At 42.1% G+C, this 21,890-nt stretch overlaps 1 protein-coding gene and 1 long non-coding RNA gene across 13 annotated transcripts in view; both read left to right on the forward strand.

Moving 5' to 3' along the window:
• Nucleotides 1–558: 558 nt before the first annotated feature.
• On the forward strand, nucleotides 559–8,292 carry LOC145659013 (uncharacterized). The gene is made up of 2 exons (XR_014124971.1): nucleotides 559–716; nucleotides 6,753–8,292. It is a non-coding gene; the product is annotated as an uncharacterized LOC145659013 (long non-coding RNA).
• A 3,385-nt stretch (nucleotides 8,293–11,677) lies between these two features.
• gabra3 (gamma-aminobutyric acid type A receptor subunit alpha3) overlaps nucleotides 11,678–21,890 on the forward strand; it is an 80,965-nt gene continuing 70,752 nt past the window's right edge. For 2 of the 12 annotated variants that reach the window (XM_081719322.1, XM_081719333.1), the window contains exons 1-2: nucleotides 11,910–12,190; nucleotides 16,180–16,242. In XM_081719322.1, the coding sequence (XP_081575448.1) occupies nucleotides 16,240–16,242 (3 nt within the window). In that variant the 5' untranslated portion in view covers nucleotides 11,910–12,190; nucleotides 16,180–16,239. Of the gene's footprint in view, nucleotides 11,808–11,909; nucleotides 12,191–15,541; nucleotides 15,771–16,179; nucleotides 16,243–21,890 lie in introns of those variants that run through there. The other 10 variants (XM_081719330.1, XM_081719328.1, XM_027019107.3 and 7 more) reach the window with 8 other exon arrangements.

Here is a 21,890-nt window from a genome sequence, read left to right on the forward strand (position 1 = left end):
ACACCACAGTAGCTGAGACTCCCACATCTATATTGAGATGGCTACTTGGACTAAACATAATGTAATAAATCATGAACTGCTTATTAGTTGGGTTGCCCACAGAGGACAGGGTCCCTCTTGAGTATTGTTTCACCCAAAGTTTCTTCCTTAATCCCACCCGGGTAGTTTTTCCTTGCCACTGTCACCTCAGGCTTTCTCATTATGGACCTGGACCATACATTTGTGACAACTTGTGCTATAAAAAGCACTACATACATAAACTTGGCTTGATTTGACTCAGTCCAAATAGAAGACTTATGCATAAAATAAGGTTGACATCATGATCACAGCAGTAATTGCAGGTTTTCCCTATCCCTTTTTATTTTAAATAAGGCCATGTATATTTGAATGCTCAGCTGCTAAAGGATATTGCAAGATAATTCTAAAATGTAGCCTCCTTGAGTGAACAAACTAGTCGTGACGTCGGACGCGAGAGGCGAGTGAATGTCAAGAGAACCTTTATTCTCCATAACACTCGACTCGAGCTAACTCGGAGAGGCAGGCTGATGATGCAACAATAAAAGCTCGACGCGTCGATTAACGCAGCACTTGAAAGCGCGTGAGAGCAGATACAGGTGACGGCTCTGGGCGCAAGACGTCTGGCAATGCACAGCACCGACGGCGGGTACCTGCGGGTTTAAAAAAACAGAGAACAAACGAGGGCAAACAAAGAACAGGTGTGTTTAATAACTAATAAGTGTAAGTGTGTGTGTGTGGGGGGAGGTGAGCGAGCGTGTCCTACCTGCTGAGTGCTCGACGCAGCGTGATAATTGTAGTTAGCAAAAGAGACAAAATGTTGGTTAACTACTCAGGTTAGCTAGCTATCTTGTAATATCAGCAACAACAAATAATTAATGTATTGGATTTTTGCTATAAGCTCTGGATAATTTAAAGGAGGTATTCTTTTTTTCAAATCATAGGACTAGAAATGGTAAGATTTCTCCTCTTCAGCAAGTGATGTTGAGGATGTTAATGCAATGAATGTCTACATTGCTACCACATTCTAATCCAGGCCATAACCATTAAAAAGAAACTGAGTTATGGTCACACTGAGCTGCATTAACTGTCTGGCTCAAGTAAGTTCTATAATAACCTAATTAAAAATGCAATTAGCAGGTTCCATATCAACTAAAATAACTGACAACGTCATCATGGTATAAATCTCTATTCTGCTGCATACTCATTACAGATAAGCAGCAATCAAGATGACACCTCATTATGAAGACCAGCCATGCCAGATAAGCCAAACAAAGGAATTGAAAATCGTTTCTGTAATAGCCTATTTGTGTGGCGCAATGTAGTGGTAAACAACAAGTGAGTGGTAGTCCAGTCTAACAGCAAAACAGCATTGAAAAGTTTGCTATGGTTCTCGCTCGTGATGAATTGATCTAATTACCTGTTTATGAATCTCTTCATGAGGAGAGTTGGAAGCACCGCTAAAATGTAGCCAGTGGTTAAGGTACTTGACTTGTAATCAGAAGGTTGCTGGTTCAAGCCCCACCATTGCCAAGTTGCCACTCTTGGGCCCCTGAGCAAGGCCCTTAACCCTCAATTTGTACTCACTCATAATTGTAAGTTGCATTGGATAAAAGCATCCAGAACTTACTGTAAGAAGCAGAAATTACATTTTCTTTTCCTTGGTATGCTATAAACGACTGATTTGTGTAGTGTCATTAAGCAAATTGAATCAATTCTCCAATACTGCAGTATATTGTAAAAAAAAAAAAAAGAAAAAAGTTTTTTAAAGAAATTCAACTAAATATATTTTAATATATGTTTTGATGTACTTATAATTATAGATTAAGCAATATCATGAATTAATTAACAAATAAAATGTGTGAAGACATTTTGAGACAGGTTATATTTCTCAGAACCTCAAGTGGCATCTTAAGCAGTGTTGAGCCAAGGAGTTAATGGCTCCATATGTGACTCCAGAGGCTTCGTATGCCAGTTATGCCAATGGAGCCAGCCTACGAGGAAAGCCCAAGGATGCATGAGCCAGCCTCTTGGAAAATAATCCAGCCATTTTTATGCCGCGAGTTGCACACGCATTAAATTTAGCTGTCACCATCGGAAGCCAAAGCCTCCCCAGATTAGCTATGTTGGATACCTCTGCAAGATGTATTGCCTCTTCTCAGCAGCTATTCCGAAGTTGACGATCGCGAAAAGAAACAAAGAGTATAGTGGGGAGCCCTGGGCAGCAAGTAGTGGGTAGAGGACAAAAGTGGAAAAAAAGGTCTTTGCACTATTCAGTTACAAAGGTAAAGGAAAAAGCTCTTGTAACTTCAGGATGGACAGGGCAGGCAGTCCTCTATTGGTTTGCCATTCGCTCCATGCTGAACTATCACGTTCAAACTAGCCTCTAGCGTGTGATCGAACTTCTACAGTCGCCTGGAACGAAGCCTGACGCGCCTGTCGATCTGCTGACAGCTTCCTCGTTGGCTACACAGTCACTGGCTTGACGGCAGCTCAAGCGACAGCTGAAGGAGTCTGCGATGGGAGCAACGTGGATGCCATCCTAAATCTGCTGCACTCAGCCAGGAGAGGGTGAGAAGCGCAGAAAACGGCACTTTGGCCGCGAAACGCATGAAGAGCTTTTCGCAGCTGCATTTTTAGCGCTGTGTTAGATTCTGCCAAATCATGTTGAGGAAAGGCCTGTCAAGCTCGCAAATGGCAAGCTTGGTTTCTTTGCCGAGCTGTACTAATCTGACAGATGATGAGCTGTCAACTCAGTGTGAGACAGATAATGATGCCTTAACAGAATAACAAACAATAGCAAACAAACAAATACATACATGAAACCTCTACTCAACTGCCTTCTCCTATATTCACTGCCATCTCTGAGCAACCCTTTGCCCTTTGTATTAATCCTACCAATAATGGTATCCAGTACAGAGAGGAGCTTTTCTAAGATGAAACTAATTAACCCATACTTGTGACCTACAGTGTCCCAAGAGTGCTTCATTGGCCTTTATTGGCAATTCTCAACATAAATTACAAAAGGTGTGGAAGAATCATATAATAAGGTAATCAATGACTTTGTTACCAGAAAGGAGTCATGTGGAGTCAAGGACTGCAAGATGACAGTGGGATTATACATTACACTGTCCTCCAGTGTTTGTTTACCTTTACATCATTCCAAATTTCCATCGATTCCATGTTTTTTGTTTTTTTCTAGATGACATTGTTGGTTACACACAAATTTGTGTTTTTTGTGTTTTATCATTTTCTTTTAACATTGCTTATCTAAACATTTTGTAATATCCTAAGTTTGAGGGCTTTCTACACATAGCAGTGGGAAGTCCTCAGATTCATTTATGTGTTAACACCTTTTTCTCTTAATTTGCCTATATATACAGCTAAAAAAATAAGGGAACACTTCAAATCACACATCAGCTCTCGATGAATGAAAGATTAAAGTTTATAGCAGTAAAAATCTTTACTGATATAAATTATTTACCTTGTTGAGAACTAAATGATGTAGCAACAGTCAATGGAAATCAAACTCATCACAGAGTCTGTTTCTGACAGTTTGGTCATAAACACGCACACCAATAGCCCACCGGATGTCATTTTGTAAGGCTGTGGCAGTGCTCCTACTGTTCCTCCTCTCACAAAGGAGCAGATACCACTCCTGCTGCTGGGTTAATGCCCTACTATAGCCCTGTCTAGCTCTCCTTGTGTAATGGGCCATGTCCTGGTATCTCCTCAATGCTCTTGAGACTGTGCTGAGAGACACAGCAAACCTATAGATGTGCCATCCTGGAGGAGATGGACTACCTGTGCAACCTGAATGGGCTGCAGGCACTCCCTCATGCTACCAGTAGTGGAGTAAACTAGCAAAATTCAAAACTACAGTACTGTAGAGAAGAATCAGTCTATAAGGATAAGGAGAGAGTAATTATCTTTGGCCACCACCTGCAAAACCAGTCCCTATTTTGGGAGCTGTCTTGCTATTGTTTCTCCAGGGCACCTGTTGTCACTTTAATTTGCACCAAAACAGGTGAAACTGATTCACAATCGCTTATGCTACCTAACTGGACAGACTGACCTTTGGCTAATGTTTATGTTCTGCCCCTTGGTAAGAGCTGCTGCATCTGCATTACATTATTTCACACTCAGTAAGTAGGAGTCCTGGTCAGTAACAGCAATCATGATCAATAGTTCAATAGATAGATTGCATTTATGTTAACAGTGCAGTGACCAAAAGGTCTGCAGACAAGTATTGGATTATGAGCTGTTGAGGTATCACACCCGGCAAGTTCACTTACTAATAGTCACTTATCAACCACTTTATCTCCAAGACACCTCAAAACCTATACTCATTAAAGACTTTATTGGGCACACACACCTTATAGAAATACGTTGTAGGTGTACATTTACAATGTGTGTCCTATCTGATGCCATGCTTTATCCATCTCTACTCCACTCTCTACTCCATAATTCAACGGTCAGTTTGTGACCATGGGACCACTGCTGACCGGACAATGTTTGAGTGGAGGAACATTTTTAATGTGATGATAACATTGACATGATAATGGCATGGCAGTGTGTGTTGCACTGGTACAATTGTATAAGCAATGTTGCTAGAGATTCTACACACATTGCTATCACTCAGCAGAGAGTGGCAACCTAACAAAATTCTGAAACAGACCTGACAGCAGGCCCATATATTTCTTAATAGATGTTTCTGACATAGTCCGACAAGTTCTTCAAATGTCTTGGTATCATTGATGCGAGGAATTTTTCATCGTGTAACCTTAAATGAAAAGATTAATATGTACATCTGCGAGGTTGGTATGGATATACGAGTGTTGGCATTTGGGGATTAACAAAGTGCTTATAGTATTTTTTTAAATTTCATGTACAGGAGTGAGTTGACAGAACCCATCCCAGAGGGTTGGTCTAGTGGTTTTAGATATGGTGGGAACCCAAGAGTCATGGAATAGGTAGTACATGGCAAAGTTGAAAAGTGGCATCCTATGTAGGCTTTGCTCATCTTTACTGATGCAGAACTAAAATGTCAGAGCTCATTCATAGCTAACTGCCACACAAGCCTGACCAATACAGTTGTTATAATGGTGGTGCTTGTACATAAACAACCAATACAGCCACTTTAAAGGTGGAGCTTACCCATTGCCACTACTGTCACTATGTGGGACATTAAAAAAAGGTCTGTTTTATTTTCAAGCCAATTACTTTGAAACAACGTGTCCTTTTTTCAGCAAAGAAACCTTTTTCCATACAGAAAAAGGCAGTGAATGCTATGGATCATCTAGCTCATTTAAAAAAAATCTATTTTCACATTTATAAAGCATATGACATCTACAGCAGAATTTCAATTTTGGTAAATACAAACATGTTCAATTAGGGCTATACTTGGCTAAATTCTTAAGTGTGATTAATTATGATTTAGACAGCTAATGCCATTAACTTGATTAATTTTTTCTTGAATCACTGGACAGCATTACTACATCAACATTTGGGACTGTCCACACACACACACACACACACACACACACACACACACACTTTTTGTTTACAGGCAGTATGTGTGGTGGAGTGATTAATCTTGTGAGAACTAAGTAAATAGTTTTTACACTTGTGCGAATATGGACTTTAGATTGGAAGAGATATCCTAGATACAACGCAGCACTGGAGGGCAGAGGGGAGTATTTGTTTGTGCCAGCATGGCTGTTTGTTGTTCCCTGTGGCAAAACAGCATGTTCTCTTCTACGCACAGCCCACACGTATGTCTCTTTCTACGTAAGCAAGAGATTGACCCCGTGCACAGCATGTGTGAGATCAGGTGGCGTCTTTAATAACCCCTAAAAAGGAGAACATCACACCCCCAAGAGGACATATGGGGGACTGGTATAAGACACTACAACATGGAAGTAAAACCATAACCTATCTAACTAGCTGACTGAGCTGACCAATTTGATCTAGAAATCTGTAATATAAATTATTGTTTTACCAAACAACCACCAAATGAGGCACCTGCATGCAAAATTCATCTTTCCTCACAAATAGAAGGGTTAATCTCTCCTTCAGAAAAAAAGGATGTGCTGACCACCGAGAATTGAAGTTTTCACACCGTTGCAGACCTAACTGACTAGCATTTAGACCATGGATTTTCTACAATTAGACAGCAGGTAAGGTACAAAGTCTTCTGTTAATCCAGTGAAATATGAGGTATTTGCTTTACATGTATGTAACCAGGTGACATGCAAAAAATAATATTTAGTGGAAAGTAACTTCCGGCAACTCCAGAAGGTGTGACATCTTAGAACAGGCCAGGCGGGTGCATGACAGAAGGCTGACAAACAGGTGTACATCGAGGCTGGACGGAGGAGAGGGAGCTGAAAAACCAGACTGTCCATCCTAAAGCTGGGCAACTTGGCCACCCTACTGTGAGAACGCATGAATGTTCTTGAGAAACTGTATACGCATCAGAGTCCTCCCTTCTGAACGTGACCGCGGGATTGGCAAGCATCATGTCCACCTGCAGTCCTTCTCTCATGGACAGCAGCATCAAACTCCCTCCTGACGCCCCACCACCAGCCATCACTCAGCCGCTTGCCTCTTAATGGCCACAGCGTGAGAGCCCATAATGCTCCCTCACTCTCCATCCATCTAATCCCCACTCACTCTCTCCCTCTCTCTCTCTCTCTCTCTCTCTCCCCTTCTACTTATTGGTAATAACGCCACAGGTTGTGGAGGAGGGCCATGTTGCTCCAATGGCCTTGCACCAGTGCCTCGGGTTCCGGAGCCGATGCTAATTTAGGCGATCCCCAACACCCCTCTTGCCTGCGTCTCGAGTGGCAGGATGGAGAGGCAGCATTTCCTGGGGGAGGCGAGGAACCGCTCGAGGGAGGGCAGCTGCTGCGCTGACGGAGGCTCTTGCGACCGTAACCAATGAAGGGCACCACTCCCATGTGGCGGGCGGGGGGCAGTGCAGGCGAACGGAGAGGGCAAGGAGTAGCAGAGTTTTCACATTCGTTGGGCTAAGCAGATGCGTGTGCCTGAGAGAAAGAGGGAGCAAGAAAGAGATGGAGATAGAGAGAAACAGCAGCTGGAGATCATCAAGACCTGAGGCAAGACAAAGGGAAATCGCACCATTTTGAGTCACCTGCCACCCACGGTGCTGGTGCTTTATTGGCTGGGGAGGCTCACTGGATGCACTGTTACATTTTCACTTGTCACATGGTAAAACTTTACATTCAGGTGCCCCCCTTCTCAAGAAAGTCATTTAATAGATGTTTTGGATGTGGACTTTGTTTTTTACACCATTGTTATAAACAGCATCAAGAGGATTTCATGGTAGTGACAAGTTTCGCTGGCCCAGAGGAATATGCTGTTACTGGAGAAAGTGTCATAGGCATCAGTGATTACTGCTGAAGGCTGTGTGTTCACATCTCAAAAGATGCAGTAGTTTCCAGTTATAAACTTGACCAAAACAATTAAACAAACCCAAATATGTGTGACCTGATACCATATATAAACTCCAATTCTCAGAAATATCCACCTATAATGTTAGTGATATTGTATAGTCATTCTTCCCCAGTGGAATTAAGATTATACCATTTTCCCATTTTATGAGGTGCATCGATCTTGATCAACCAATTACCATTCCAGTCTATTAAGTAATATGTCAAATGGGTTGGGTCAATTTTGACCTGGTGCTCAAAATGCATTCCAAGTCATCTTGAACCAAGAGCTAAAACATCATTCATATCTCACAAAATAACCTGGCAGGCTATTGGAGACAAGAAGAGGTATCCTGAGAGAGAAAGAAGGAGAGAGAAAGAGAGAGAGAGAGAGAGAGAGAGATGCAGCTTTACTCCGACCCTACTCATGATCTGATGCTAAATCACAAAGTTCAAGAGAGATTAAACTTGCCTGAGATCTCTGACAGTGTGTGATATCATGTGTGTATCATATGCAGTGCGCAGGGCTTCTGATAGCCCTTAACAGCCAAATTAAGATGTTACCATTTATTTCCTATTTCCAAAGAATTCAGGTGAAATGCCACACTTCCACTGTGGAAAAACCTGCAATGTGCTGTATGAATAAAACCCCAAAGGTACACAGCATATATAGGAGTGCATGCAGAATGTATACAGTGTGTGTGCATGTGTGTGTGTGTATACCAAAGGAAAGCTATGGATAATTATAAAGGAAAATGGCACTGAGATGAATTATGATGCAGACATTGTGATAGGATGAATAAATTCAACACAGCTGACAGTCCCCACCCCTTTCTGTATATTGCTCTGTGCATTAAACTTTATAATCCGAGGAGTTTCCTGTGATCAGCCTCCTGCACAAGCATATCTTGATGGATTCAAATGGTATGTTCTAAAAATGGACAGAAAATGCATTTTACAGTAGCTCACAGCTAAGTCTGGGACATCTAGCAAACCCTTCACCATCTCTGGCCAACACACATTACAAACACCAATTAAAGCAAATGAAGCAGTCCTCTTTTTAGTGGAATTCCAGTGGAATTCATGCATGCCTCATAAGCTTGTGTTCATGGTCTGCGTAAGTCCATGTGATCCACAATGCTTTCTCTGGCTTTGCAAACTCAATCAGCGGCTCAATTATAGGACACTCAAAAGTGTGAGTTAGCGTACTGCCTTCTGGCTTTTTTTTTTTCTCTATAATTGCATCTCAGACTATCCTCTAGGAGGAACCATTAATCATGGTGAGCGGTTCTGTGGCATGAATCTCAACTTTCCCAGCCATTACCATGGCATGATTAGTGACTAACCTGCAGGCATGCATTGGCTCCCTATCAAACTGTTGGTATAATGATGAGCTGTCAGTTAGTGTGAAGTGACAAAATTACAGATATTAAGAGAAGAATTTGAAGACATTGCTTTATTGAGAACATCTAGCATAGAGCAACCAAAGCTGCTAACATAAAATGCAAACTCCTGCTGTTTTCTTGGCACTCAGACATCATCACAAACAGTAGTAGCTGATTGTGCCTCGGACTGCGATGTTTTCTTTGAGTAGAACATGAGATGTGTTTGTGTTGAGTACAACTTTAGATGCAGTATTGTTATTAAATGAAGGATGACAACACAACAATGAGACATTGATAATAGAGTATGATGTTCTAGCTCTGTGTACAGCTGAGTGCTCAGTACTGACCCAGAAGAGCTTTAAGGTGTGCCAACCCGAACCAAGCCAAAGAACAAAACTTACTATGCCAGCCTTAACCAACAAAACTCATGAACCAACAAAAATCATGACTGTGGCAACCTGGACCAAGCCAAAGGACAAAACTCTTGCCTGGAGTGTCACCCGGTGGCTGGACTGAGCCATCGAGCCACCCAAGTCATCCTCAAAATGTGCCCCACTAACTACAGAGCAATGCGTCACAGCAAAAAAAAATTATACTAATAACCCCAAAACAACAACAAAAAAAAAACAACAACAGCACATGCTGCCCTACCAACAGAAAAGTGTGCCTGCTGTTTATTGGCAACTAACCTGGATTTTGTCTCTGGGAGCCGATGCAGGTTTCAACAGGAGCTAAGAATTTGCATGTGTTCGCAGTTTTCTGGCAAAGTGTAGAGGAACACCAAAGCTGGAGAACAAAGTCATGTTGCTTTGTTAAAACCTGGGATAGTGCTGGACTAGCTGAAAGCCAAAAGTACCACGTTCTCATCAGACACTCAGGAAACTCTCTTGGCGGGGCCCTACAGTGAAGGCTGTCAGCAATAGGTGTTGGCTCTCTGGTATTGGAGGTCCGCTCCATTCTATTTCTCCTGCAAGCTCAGATTAATAGGAAGACTCTGGCAGGCTAACGTGTAAGATCTGTTCAGGAGATGTTGAACATTTGCAGGGACAGAAATTTCCACCAAGCTTGACAGCTTGTTCCAGTAGGCAGAACAACAGATGCCTGGATGAAATTCAGTTCCAGGTATGCCTGGGCACATGTATACCTCTTTATATTCAAGAGGCTTTCTTACAGGACATTGTAAAGTGTGAAGCCATAAGCATAGAGAAGGGATCATTTTTGATGTAAGAGAGTAAATGAATATTGTGGAACAATAAACCATAAATTACACAGATACTATAATAGGCTGTGACAAGGTAAGGTTTTGGTTAATCATAACCTATGTTCAGTAAAGGCATTTGTTTGACACCTGGAAGAATCACTGGGTCCTCATTAGTTCCACTATGCTATAAGCCTAGTGCAAAGTTTAGTGTATATTTATGTATCGATCTGCCTATACCTATCCTCAAAAATTTACTCTATGCTTACTGTACATACTCTTGCTCACTGCAGAGTGGCAGTATCAACCACACTACACGCAGTACCCTGTGCATGATATCACAAATAAAAGCTTGAACCTTAAACCTGGGCTCATGTGTTGTGGCCAGTGATACTTTCACCTTTTGAGGTGGACCACATGCTCCCAGTTTAACTGGCAGCTGAAATTATATTGACTTGCAAAAATAGTTCTGTTTTACAGACTTCTCTACATCATTTACCATATGCAGCATCAAGTCCAACATGCTGTTCCAAATGGCTTGGCAAAGTTATCCTCTTCGTCACCCAGGCAGCCCCAGTAGGATGGTTTCATTTCTTTAACAACCTTTGAGCTTTCTGAGGTGGACTCTCTTAACTAGGTTGGTGAATTTGTCACTTTGAACACCCTCTACCCCCCCCCACTGCACCCACACCCCTACCATCCTCAGTCACCCAGTGTTCTTTCCTGCACTGAGTGGTGACCATGCTAAGAAATAAAACATGAATTTCCTAAGGCTTTGTGCCATAGTGAAAAGTCTTACTGTGAGGCTAAGTCCAACCTATTTTAATAAAATAACATGCCAACAAAAAATGGAATAAAATGTTAAAATTAGAGTTAGAACTACTGTCATAGAGCAAAAATGGAATTTTGGAAAATTGTTAAAATGTTTTGAGGTAAGCACATGTAAGATGGGCAAAGACTCCCCCCCCCCCCCCCCCCCCGGGGTCTAAATCCAGCCATTCAATCCATTCTTCCTCTATAAACACTTCTATTATTCAGTAGCTGACAGGCTATAGGTACCGCTTCATCTTGCAATCAAAGTGAAAGTGAAGCATGATTCCTTCACATCTGCTAAAGACATTTTCTGTGTTGCACAAACAAGGTGTGGGTAAATGCTATTGTAGTCTAGATTACTGAACTGCTTTGCAAACAGACATACGGCTAATAAGCAATAAACAATATTCTCCATACACACACAAGACACATGGAGAGACATGGCTCACCCAGCCGACCCAGGCAAACGCACAAGCCGTGGAGGAGTCAAGGGCAGGCTCTTCAGCCTCTGAGAGGCAGGTGGTTTTCTTTCTGCTGGCTGATACAGACCTGTCTAGCTACTGTAGGCTATATCTGCTGCAGAGCCACTAGTGGACCAGGGTCACAGCAAAGAAATGTGGGTCAGAGGAGAAGTCCCAAAGCATCTGGCAAGCCTAGGAGCTGTTGCAGTACAGTACCACTCAAACACTGAAAGTATTGAAAGTATTTTTTCTCTCTCTTTCTCTTCCAGAGTCACTCCACCCCCCCCCCCACTAATGCTTATGGTCGACTGCTAATGTTCTACAAAGAGAATCGTTTGAAACAATAAAGCTCGCTTATTTTCAACACTGCCAAAAGGCTAAGACAAGAATTTAAAGAGGGAGTCGGCATGACGAATTCAATAGGATTGCTGTTATGTAGCGGCACTTCGGTGCGAATCACGCGTTTGCGAACTGATGAACGGTGAGTTTTGAGACTTTATAAATGGGTTTCCTATTACCGGTAACGTCTCTCCGGTTCGAGCTGATCCGTCACGAAGGGTTTTAAATCCTCCTCCGAGGGAGAAATTTGCTGCCAGCCAGCACCAATCTGCGCGTGCTGGAAGGAGGGGGCGGGAAGGTTAGTTTGAAGAGGGCAGGCTTTCTACGTTAACAGCGCTCGCTCAGTAACCCTCGTTTCACTGTCTTTAGCAAACACTTCAAAATCCCCTGACTGGACATAAAACATTTGCCTGGAAAATAAGTGGAACATCACATAGAACACGCAACTTGCTAACAGACGAGCCAAAGCGAAGAAAGTCTGAAGTCCATCGAAGATAAAAGAACAAGGAGCAGCACTGATTTGTGGTGAGATGGATTATTTTCTTTTGGTCGCTTGTTTGCTTTACAGCTATACTGTATGTTTTAAAATGTTTCACAAGACGCCTTTAGTGAGACGCACTGATGAGCGGACATTCAGGGAAAATACCGCAAGATTTAATTCATGGGCAACAGTGTGTTTGTACAGGGCACGTAATTGTCTGAAGGTTTAACAGGTCTCCTTTCGTTACGGCAGCACAGATAAGTGTAGGTTACTGATGCTCAAATGTGATTCCGTCCGGGAAATAATATAATATATGGCCGTGGTTTACTGTTCCATTACTGTAGTACTCGATGTGATATCCTGCGTAAAATACATTGTGCTGCAAAAAAAACAATGCAACCACAAGGCTATCTTTATATATATCACGCAAGCGTTGTTTTTAAAAACTGAACAAAAACATGTAATAAAGATAGCCTTGTTGTTATAGAAAACTTATAGTTAGTGTGAGGAATTTCACAAAGAAAATTGCTTGTTTAATGGTGGTAACTTTATTGCTGTGTCGAGACGATTTGGTTAATGTGGTTATATTAATGTAAACGTATTACGTTTGACCTATACTGTCAGAAACATCATCTGTCACTGTAATAGAATGAACATGTGCACTAATTACATCATGTTTATTACACGTTGACGCTTGTGTTTAAGTTCGTTGTTAAATCGGAACTGGTTCAGTGTCATGCACATTTGGAAAAATGTTACTTTTGTTTATTCGCTGAACGATGAAGGTTTTATTTCCCGCAACAGGAGTAGGCTACACCCTAGATCTAAGTCCAGGCTTTTTCTGTTATGATGTATGAATGTTAGTATATATTTGTGCGTGTGGAGGGTGCATATTTAGAGAGACATAAATATAGAGACAGACAGACAGACAGACAGAGAGAGAGAGAGAGAGAGAGAGAGAGATTCAAATCGAGCTTGCGCGGAATATTGTTCCTGCAGTTGTGCGTTATCCGTTACCTTTTAATGTTACCTTTTAATTCGAAAATCAGCCATTCATTTAACATCCGATAATGCACATGGAAATGAAACTTAATTCCTACCAGACTGCTATTAATCTAGTAAACACCCTTCATGTTGCATGGTTGATCTTTTAGTCTTAAATGCAAAATCTCAGGGGGAAAAAAAAAAATCAATTGGGTCATAAATGAGAGAACCTTATATCAGGCTCGTGCTTACCTTGGAGCTTAACCTGGAAAAAAAGAAGCATGCAGAAAAAGCTCGTGGGAAATGAAGTGGAACAGATTGAGAACATTCAACGATTGGAAGCAACAGTAGCTCAAATCACCAGTCAGAGCCAAGGTAATGGAAGCAGTGGCAGGTAAAGAGCAGTTTAAGTGCTGGAAGTTTGGAGGTCCGCAGGCTACAAGAGGCCTCCTCCCTCCGGGGAGCCATTTTCAGTCAGCCAGCCAGTCAGCCAAACCCATGTTACAGCGTTCCAAATAAACTATGCTCGGTTTTTAGCACCTACACCAGCTTGGTAGGAAACAGCAGCATCATTGGAGGAGAGAGGAAAGCACAGCTAGTTCTAAACCTCTGCCTAGCTGTAGCTGCCTGATTTGAGCAGTGCCAAGTTACTCTGAGGAGGTTTTAGTTGAAGCTGTTGTTCATCACTGACATTCATTTTGAAAGCCTTTTGAAATGCTGTTGCCTGGTGCCAAGCATTTTCAAAATTGAAAACTCTAAAAAATGCACATCCCAAAAGTCTGATATTTTGTGTTACTAATGTTTTGTCTGTCTGTCTGACTAGATATGTGCTTTATCATAAATGCTCAAAATATTTTTTCCAGCTGTGGGGCCCCACTGCCCTGAACATATTAAATTTCCTATGTTCTAATGCACCTGATTCAACTCATCAGCTATTATGAAGCCCTTCAGAAGCTGAATCAGGTGTGCAAGAAAAACCTTTAATATGGGCAAGGCTGTGGGTCCAGGACTAACGCTGAAAGCCCCTGTTCTAGATTGTGCACATTTTACATTAATACTTAAAGGTTTGGAACGTGGGTGGGGGCTTCACTCCTTTGACACATTCAGTCACTGTCTGGCTGTTTTCTAAACACTCTCTCTTCCCCTCAGTTTTAGCATTTGCAGAGACAGGCAGGTGTCAGATTACACAGTGACAGATTACAGACAGGTGTCAGGTTACAGAGTCTAGAAGCCTATGTTTAAAAAACTGGAATGGATTACAGAGATTTTTTAGAGCACTGAATGCAGGTTGCAATCATAAAATAGCTCACAGAACATAGCTCTAATATTACATTGCATTTGACTAATGTAGTCCTGTTTTTTCGACTAGTAGCTTACTTGTCCAGTATGAACAATACTCTCTGGGTTTAATCTTTTTTTCTCTGACTTTAACTTTCACACTACAGATAATGGTCTTTTGATTCCAGGTTCTGCCATGTTGTGGACTTATCATGTTTGAATGTCACCCCTCCTTGGGTTCATACAGCTGTTTGCTCCCTTCTCCAGCATAAAGTATGGTAAACCTAAAATGTGTTTATTTTGTGCAAATGAAAGATGGCATGGCATGGCTTATCTGATTTTCAGTGAGAAGTGTAAAAGCCTTTTGAGCCGCCTGAGTATAATATAGTGCTAAAACATAATAACTATGCTTTAAAAATTTTGGAAATTCAACTCAATCGTTTGTGTGCCTCAGATATACACGGAGCTATACTCGGGCTGCATTTTGCGCTTTGTTTCTTGTGACATGTGTAGTATGTGGTGCAGAGCTCATAACAGGATGACTCCCACACTGTGACTGTACCTAAATGGGCTTTCACTCACTGTCATACCTTCACACTCACAGAGCCCACAGCCTGTTCCACAGTCAGCAGGAATCGCAGGCAGAGGTGAAAAATCCAGGTTTGCGCGTGCGACAGAGGGCTAGCAGAGGCTTTTCATTGGTGGGGGAAAGGTGGTGTCTATGCTCTCTCAGGAGCCTAGGCAAACATAGTGGCCCCAGATGACTCAGCAGTCCTGACACCACTGGCATATTTGCCACATCCAAGGTGGAATATGCAATCTGTGCTCAGCACACAGATGGAATAAACACAGAATGATGTGTGTAGCACTTGGGCAGTAACACACTCGGCTGTGTCAGGAAAGCGTGGGCTAGGTCAAGTTTGGCTCAGAAACAGTAACCTGGAGCAAAACCTATGAAAAAGCCTTCATCGTCCTCAAGTTATTTCAGCGGAAAACAATAAAGCATCTTTCCGATCTGTTCACTGTCAGAGAGGCCATATGAACACTGTTGGGCACTCGTTCCTTCATAGTTTGACTAATTTATTCCTTAGTTATCTCACATTTCACTCTTACTGCGTACAATCTTCCTGCAGCTTCCATCCACTGAAGTCAGAACAGAGGCAACTCATAAGCACAGTCATTAGCGCACAACGGAGAACTGTCACTTTAAGGCAGTCCCAGGGCCAGAGATGTTCTCCACTTCCAACACTGTTTCTCCATGAGCATAATCTGATATGGCAATTTACATGGACGTATAATGATACTGCTCGACAGGAGGTGAACTGACTGCATCCTGATTACTGCCAAGAAGCCTGGCTTGAGGTTAGTGATGGACTTATCACTCAGGGGAACAAGCGGCAAAGGGGCAGGGGTGTGGGGGAAGGGTGATGTCACAAGATGGGCCTGGCCTTGGGATCTTGTGACTTCTGAGAACCCTGCACAGAGGCTCAGTGAGTTGTCTTTCTGGGCTGACAGGCTTCTGCAGCAACGCTAGATGCTCTTAGCCAAGCAGTATGCTTCCCCACATGATTCTAAAAACAAAACGAAAACAAGAAGGTCGGACAATTAGTTCTGCAGCAGTGTTTTGGGCTCTCTCTGCTTCTCCCCATCTTAGAAATTGCTAGCGCTGAATTTGGCAAATAAGCACATCATAGCATGCTGCTAATGATAAGTGTTGTGGCAGCTGCAAGAGGAGTTTTTTTTTTTTTATTCCCTCTGTTGTTTGTTTCAGCCTGGAGCAGAACATGTCATCAGATTGCAGAGAGAGAATGTAAAACCACTCCTGAAATGAATGGTAAGGAACTTAGGTTACACGTTGCTGTTTGTTCATTGCTGTAGCTTCACTGCTGCATTTAGTCTCTGAACATTCTTTCGTCAAGCGAATCATACTCTTTCCTCAAGTTTTCTTGCCTCAGTGGAAGTGGGAGCTCGAGCAAATTAAGACCATGGCACAAAACAATGAGAAGATTGTTGCACGTGTAACTTTTATCTTCTTCTGGACCTCTGCTCGGGCTCTTCCGAATTAAAGGCCTGGATTAGGCCAAAAGAAGCCTGCTCGCCCTTGATCACCACACACGCTGGGCTTATGGCACAATAGGGTTGTACACCGAAGTTCTCTACTTCTGTTTGCTCTTGTCCATCAGATGCAACGAGTCCTCCACCCACATTCCCCTCCCTAGAGGAATCTCACAAGCCAAGTTAACTTTTTACCTCCCCTACGTTCCCTGTTAATCATCTCCCCACTCCTCGTCATTTCAATTAGAGTCAGTTGTGATTGGAGGGGAGCCAGACTGAGGGCGATAATGATCTCATGATTTCAATTCCCGTTAATCAGACTGAGAAATAGGGCCGCAAATTGCTTCAGTTATTGATCATTTTTCAAGGAGCAGGCACGTGGGGGTTGGCCGATTAAAGGAGGGCTGATTTTCAAATGGAGACCTCTGGAATTGATGTGGGTGTCACAACTCTGTCAGCTAGCAGATCATTTACAGATGGCAGAAGTACGTCAGCATGCATGCATGAAGGTAGAGGGCTGGAAACTCTGCCTGTTCCTCTACAGTAGCTGTACTGCACATTGACACAGCCCCAGTGCTTGATTGATAGTATAGATAAGTCCAAATCCCCACCTGGGCCTGAGAGCTTCAATTTGCCTTTGTTTACCTTTTTTTTTTTTTATTGATCATTATCCACAAGGCAATATTTAAGAATTGAAAAGTCTAACTCTCTTTCTCCATGGATGCTGTACCCAGCAGATTCAACTAAGTGTTCTTCATTTAACAAAATTTACAAGAAAGAATAGCAAAGTCACAAGAAACAGCAAAAACAGAGCTAAATGTTTCAGTCAGAGGGACCTTTCAGCCAGAAACCTGACTCCGGTGGTACTTTATGTGTAGTGTGTATTGAAGGGCATCATGCATTTACACTATACGGATCATAGAAAGTACACTGTTACAGCTTTATAAGCACATATATTTTAGGGGAACTAATATATTCATATGAATTCACTCTTCCATTCACCACCAAGGATGTACAGTGCTGAGAATATATTACTCATTACAGTGGGGAGGATGAATGTTTGACATATGTCTGTTTTTTGGGAAAATGTCTTGAACAGAAAAACCTCAAAACAGAGCAGGGAAAGTGTGGCTCCAGTTGATACTCACCATCAGTGTCCAAACTGTTAGTAAATGTGTTCCATTTTGGTGTGTAAGGAGGTTTCTGGAAACATACATGACTATACATCTTGGCCCAGCCTTTGATGTGAAGTACTACCAGCCCCAGGCTTTTATCAGAAGTGGGCTAAAAACATTTGGCCTGTGCATTTCCAGGTTAAGTTCCATTAAAACTAAACTGCATCTTTTACTGACTTCAAAAACTATCCAAGCTAAAACTTCAGCATGCACTTTTAAAATCTCCGAGATGGTTTGTTGCTTACTCTGGAGAATCTGCATACTGTACAGTTGCAAGCAGCTTGCAAGGAAGTATTGAACTATAGGTGCTCATGCACACACTTCTCCTTCTGGCAGTATCGTGCAATTATTGCTGGTTGTGAATGCAGATAGGCTTGCATGGTCAGGATAAGATATCCAAACATGTATGCTACCTCCTTGTTTTGTCATGCTCGCATTCCAACACCAATAACCTAATGTGTTTTTTGGAAAGGAATCTTATTAGCCAGCTCATGAAGAACATTTAATCACACAGTAGTGGATAACGGTATTCTGTGCTCCAGCATGTGTAAATAGCAATCATGCTATGCAAAAGCCCTAATAAAAATAGAATTCAGACAAGGAGACGTTAAGTATTGTTATGCATAATTAAGTTCTAGCACCTGATGGTCTAAAGGCTTTATGGAAGCAGAGCGACTTCAGCACAGGGTGTTGGACAAGTTTGGCTTATTTATGTATGGCACCCACTGATGTTCTTTAAAAAAACTTCTATTTATCATCACCATTAAGTCTGGGGTCTTTTAAAAATCTATTTATACAATTGGGAAGTATTTACTGTGGACTCCCATGAAGCTTTAACCATATTAGCCGAGAGTTTACCTGTGGCACTTGATGCTGTATGTCCACAAGCAGTAGTTTGTAGGTAAATATATATCTGTCTACTCACAAGCTGCATTGTATCATTCTTGTCTATGTGCTACTCCAAGTGCGTTGGTCTGAAGCATTCCCTGACCTGTAAGCCCCTGCTATCCAAGCTCCATGTTGTGTCTCTAGACTATTGGCTCACTGCCAACAGCAACATGGTTCTGCTGTAAACTTAAAGAAAATGCAAACTGGAGAAAATGCAAACTGGAGTCTTCAGAGTAGACTCAGAGTGCAGTTTTCTACAAGTCTGAATAAGCAGACTTCTTCCAGCCTGCATATTCATCTGAACTGTGGTACACTGTCTTGTATAGCTTTAGTCTTTACATACACATTCTCGGGCACCACCAAAAAAAACCTCCCGTCTGTTCCTAGCTAAACCACTCAGGGGCTCATTATTGGTGGTGTTTGTACACTGAGTTACTTCACATACTTCAACAATAATTGACACCTCCTCATGCAGAGGAATCACTGGCTGCGCTCCTCATTGTTTTCAGAGCAATCCGAGTCCAAAGCTCTCCATGTGCTCCTTTGCTAACCGTGAGTTCCGCTGTGAACTCCAGGTGGCCTCACCTGAGCTCCACTACTGTACGGGCCTCTTCCTGGTCCAGTGGCACGGTGCGCTTGTTGGTGAAGCGTAGGATCCTAAAAAACCCTGCGCCCACCCTCGATCCATCGGCCTGTCATCCTGGGCCGCCTGCAGTGACTAAAACCCTGCTGAGGCTGCAGCACTGCCAGGTCTTCTAACACGGACGCCTTCCGCACTGTGGAAATGCCCATCTCCATTACATGCATTTCACCTCTGTTTCAGAATTAAAGTGCTGCCCTGTGGAGACTTCTGCTTCTATTTTGCATTTCTTTCTCCCTCTTTTTGCCCTCTGTCTTTCTTTATAATGAGATTTTGCTTTCCTGCCTGCTCGGAGCCTCAGAACATGTTCCCTTTGGACTGCTATTGTGCCTCAGAATGCTAGTGTGGTATGTATATGTATATGTATATGTATGTGTGCGTGTGTGTGCTTAAGACCTTGACATTCAATTACTGAAACTGTTCAGTCATAAAAATGCAAGCAAACAATAAGCGAAGGGGCCTCGTAATGTGACAGTAGCAACATGGAATTCTGACAATGCCTTTAGTGTTGTTTACGTCAGGGGTATTTTGAGACCTGAGTCTGGACCCCAACATGAAATATACAGGTTTTAACAACAGTATATTTGTTTAAGTATTGCTTTAACTTTCCAACACTGACCACAGTGGTTTTTCCTCTAAGCCTGTTAAATTATTTTTAGCCACAATTTACATTCCTCTTTGAGATGTAGTAAATAATAATTCACAGTGTTTGAAAATCTGTAGTGAGAAAAGCTCTTATATTAGCTTCCCCTTGGCAATCAGCCACATGATCATACTCTCAATATATAGTATGGCATATTGAGGCTAGAAAGTTGCATTCATTTCTGCAGTTTAACAAGTCATAGGCTCATTGAGTTTCCCTCTAGTGTTGTCATATGAAGATCATTATAAGGTAGTAGGAGGAATGTAATTTGAAGATGCTCTCTTCCAGTAAAAGGATTATTTTAAGGCCGTTTGCTTTTGGGCAAACTTACAACTGATCAAAAGTTTTAAAAATCTGTTAATATACATTACTGTACTTCTGTTAGTCTGTAGTCTTTTTAATACCCTAGCATAAGAGTGAATCCACCTTCAGGACTCATCACTTTCACCGATTATGTGAAATGTTGTATTATCTTAAGACTGAAACTATTCCATAATTAATCATACTTAATGAGTTAACATGCATGTAAATTTCCAATTTCATCCAAAACAATACCACCATAAACCATGGCATTATTAAGTGTTGATGTATACCTAATGATACATTGATAGAAATATCACTTAGCAGTGTCAAGAAATACTAATTTTGCATGGGCATCACTAGGTAAAACAGCAAAGTGACATTGTTTCATCAAACTACTGTAAAAAAAAAAATCAGGTCATTCGATAGATTTCATTGTTAATATCTAAACCTTAGAACTCTGAGTTTTCAAAATCTTTTTGAAAATGAATTCGCCTTAGCTGCTGCTTCTAATAGTCTACTCTGAAAACCAGCAGGGACAAGATGTCATTTGTGATCTTTCCACAGTTGCGTGATAATGGACTTTCTCAAAACCCATTATCCCTAGCCAAAAATTACAAAACATGCTCGGTAGAGTGGGAGAAGTCTCTAAATTCTGCATTTACCAATGTTAATACTTGTAACTGTCTTAAGAGGGTACTTCGCGTAAACAAAATTTGCATTAGCCTGTGGAAAAATGCTGTGAGAGAAGAACGAGGTGAGTGGAAAGGGATGATGGAGTATAAGCCATTCTGAACCAAGGCACAGGAAACGGCTCATAATGAAATTTCTTCCTTTTCCTTAGTTGTCTGAAGATTTCTGGTTTCTGATATGCTCCTCCAGGCACACCTGTTTAATGTTATTCTAATCTCTACCCACCTTCCTGAACGAAACACAACACAAAGTGCTGAAGACTGCCAAATGAACTCCAAACGGGAGTCGATAGATGCAGGAGCTGGATAATTTCCAACCCAACGACACTTTTGGATTTCCTTCCCCAAGACACATTTTTAGCATTGTTGCATATGTCTCCAACTACCTTTATGCCACTATTCTACAGTAAACACCGTACTGCACTGCTTTAGGCAACACCCTTTATGAACCTGTTCATCCGTATTGCAGACATCCTCCTCACAGTTGATCGGTACCCAGAAAATATTCAGGACACCTCAGACTGTATCACCCTAGCCTTTGATTCATGTTACGTTCACTGGGTGACAGATGCGATGTAATAGAGCATAACACTACATAAGAGCGCTTAGCTGGGCACAGGTGCCGGCGGTGTAGCGTAGCGCTTTATCTTCAGCGTGCGGTCTAACGAGCCAGGACAGTTTTCACCCATGAGGCCCCTCGCCACTGCGTGGGCATGCAGCTCCCATTCTAGTAGCAACCGCTTGTATTTCGTATTAGCGCCATAGTGCTGCAGAAGAGGTTGGCTACAGCAGCGCTCTGCAGGTCTCCCGCATCACGACTCACAGATAGATTCATTTGCATAATTAATCTCAACATGTGCATCGGTCTCTCCCAGTGTTTGCACGGGCTAGGCGATAAGAGCAGCGGAGATCAGCTCGGCATTGCAGTGCCGTGGACAGTGATATCCTAACACAAATGCCATGTTTTTCCACAGCGTATATTGGGAGTGAGGGTGGGGGTTATCTGCTCAGCCTCTGCCAGGTTTTGCTCATAAATAGTTTCTGCTGCTTAGACTCGGAATTAGTTGACTGCGCTGACACTTTACTATA

The sequence above is a fragment of the Electrophorus electricus genome, chromosome 8, assembly GCF_041902795.1.
Source record: "Electrophorus electricus isolate QZ-2024a chromosome 8, ASM4190279v1, whole genome shotgun sequence".
Classification (NCBI taxonomy): Eukaryota; Metazoa; Chordata; class Actinopteri; order Gymnotiformes; family Gymnotidae; genus Electrophorus; species Electrophorus electricus.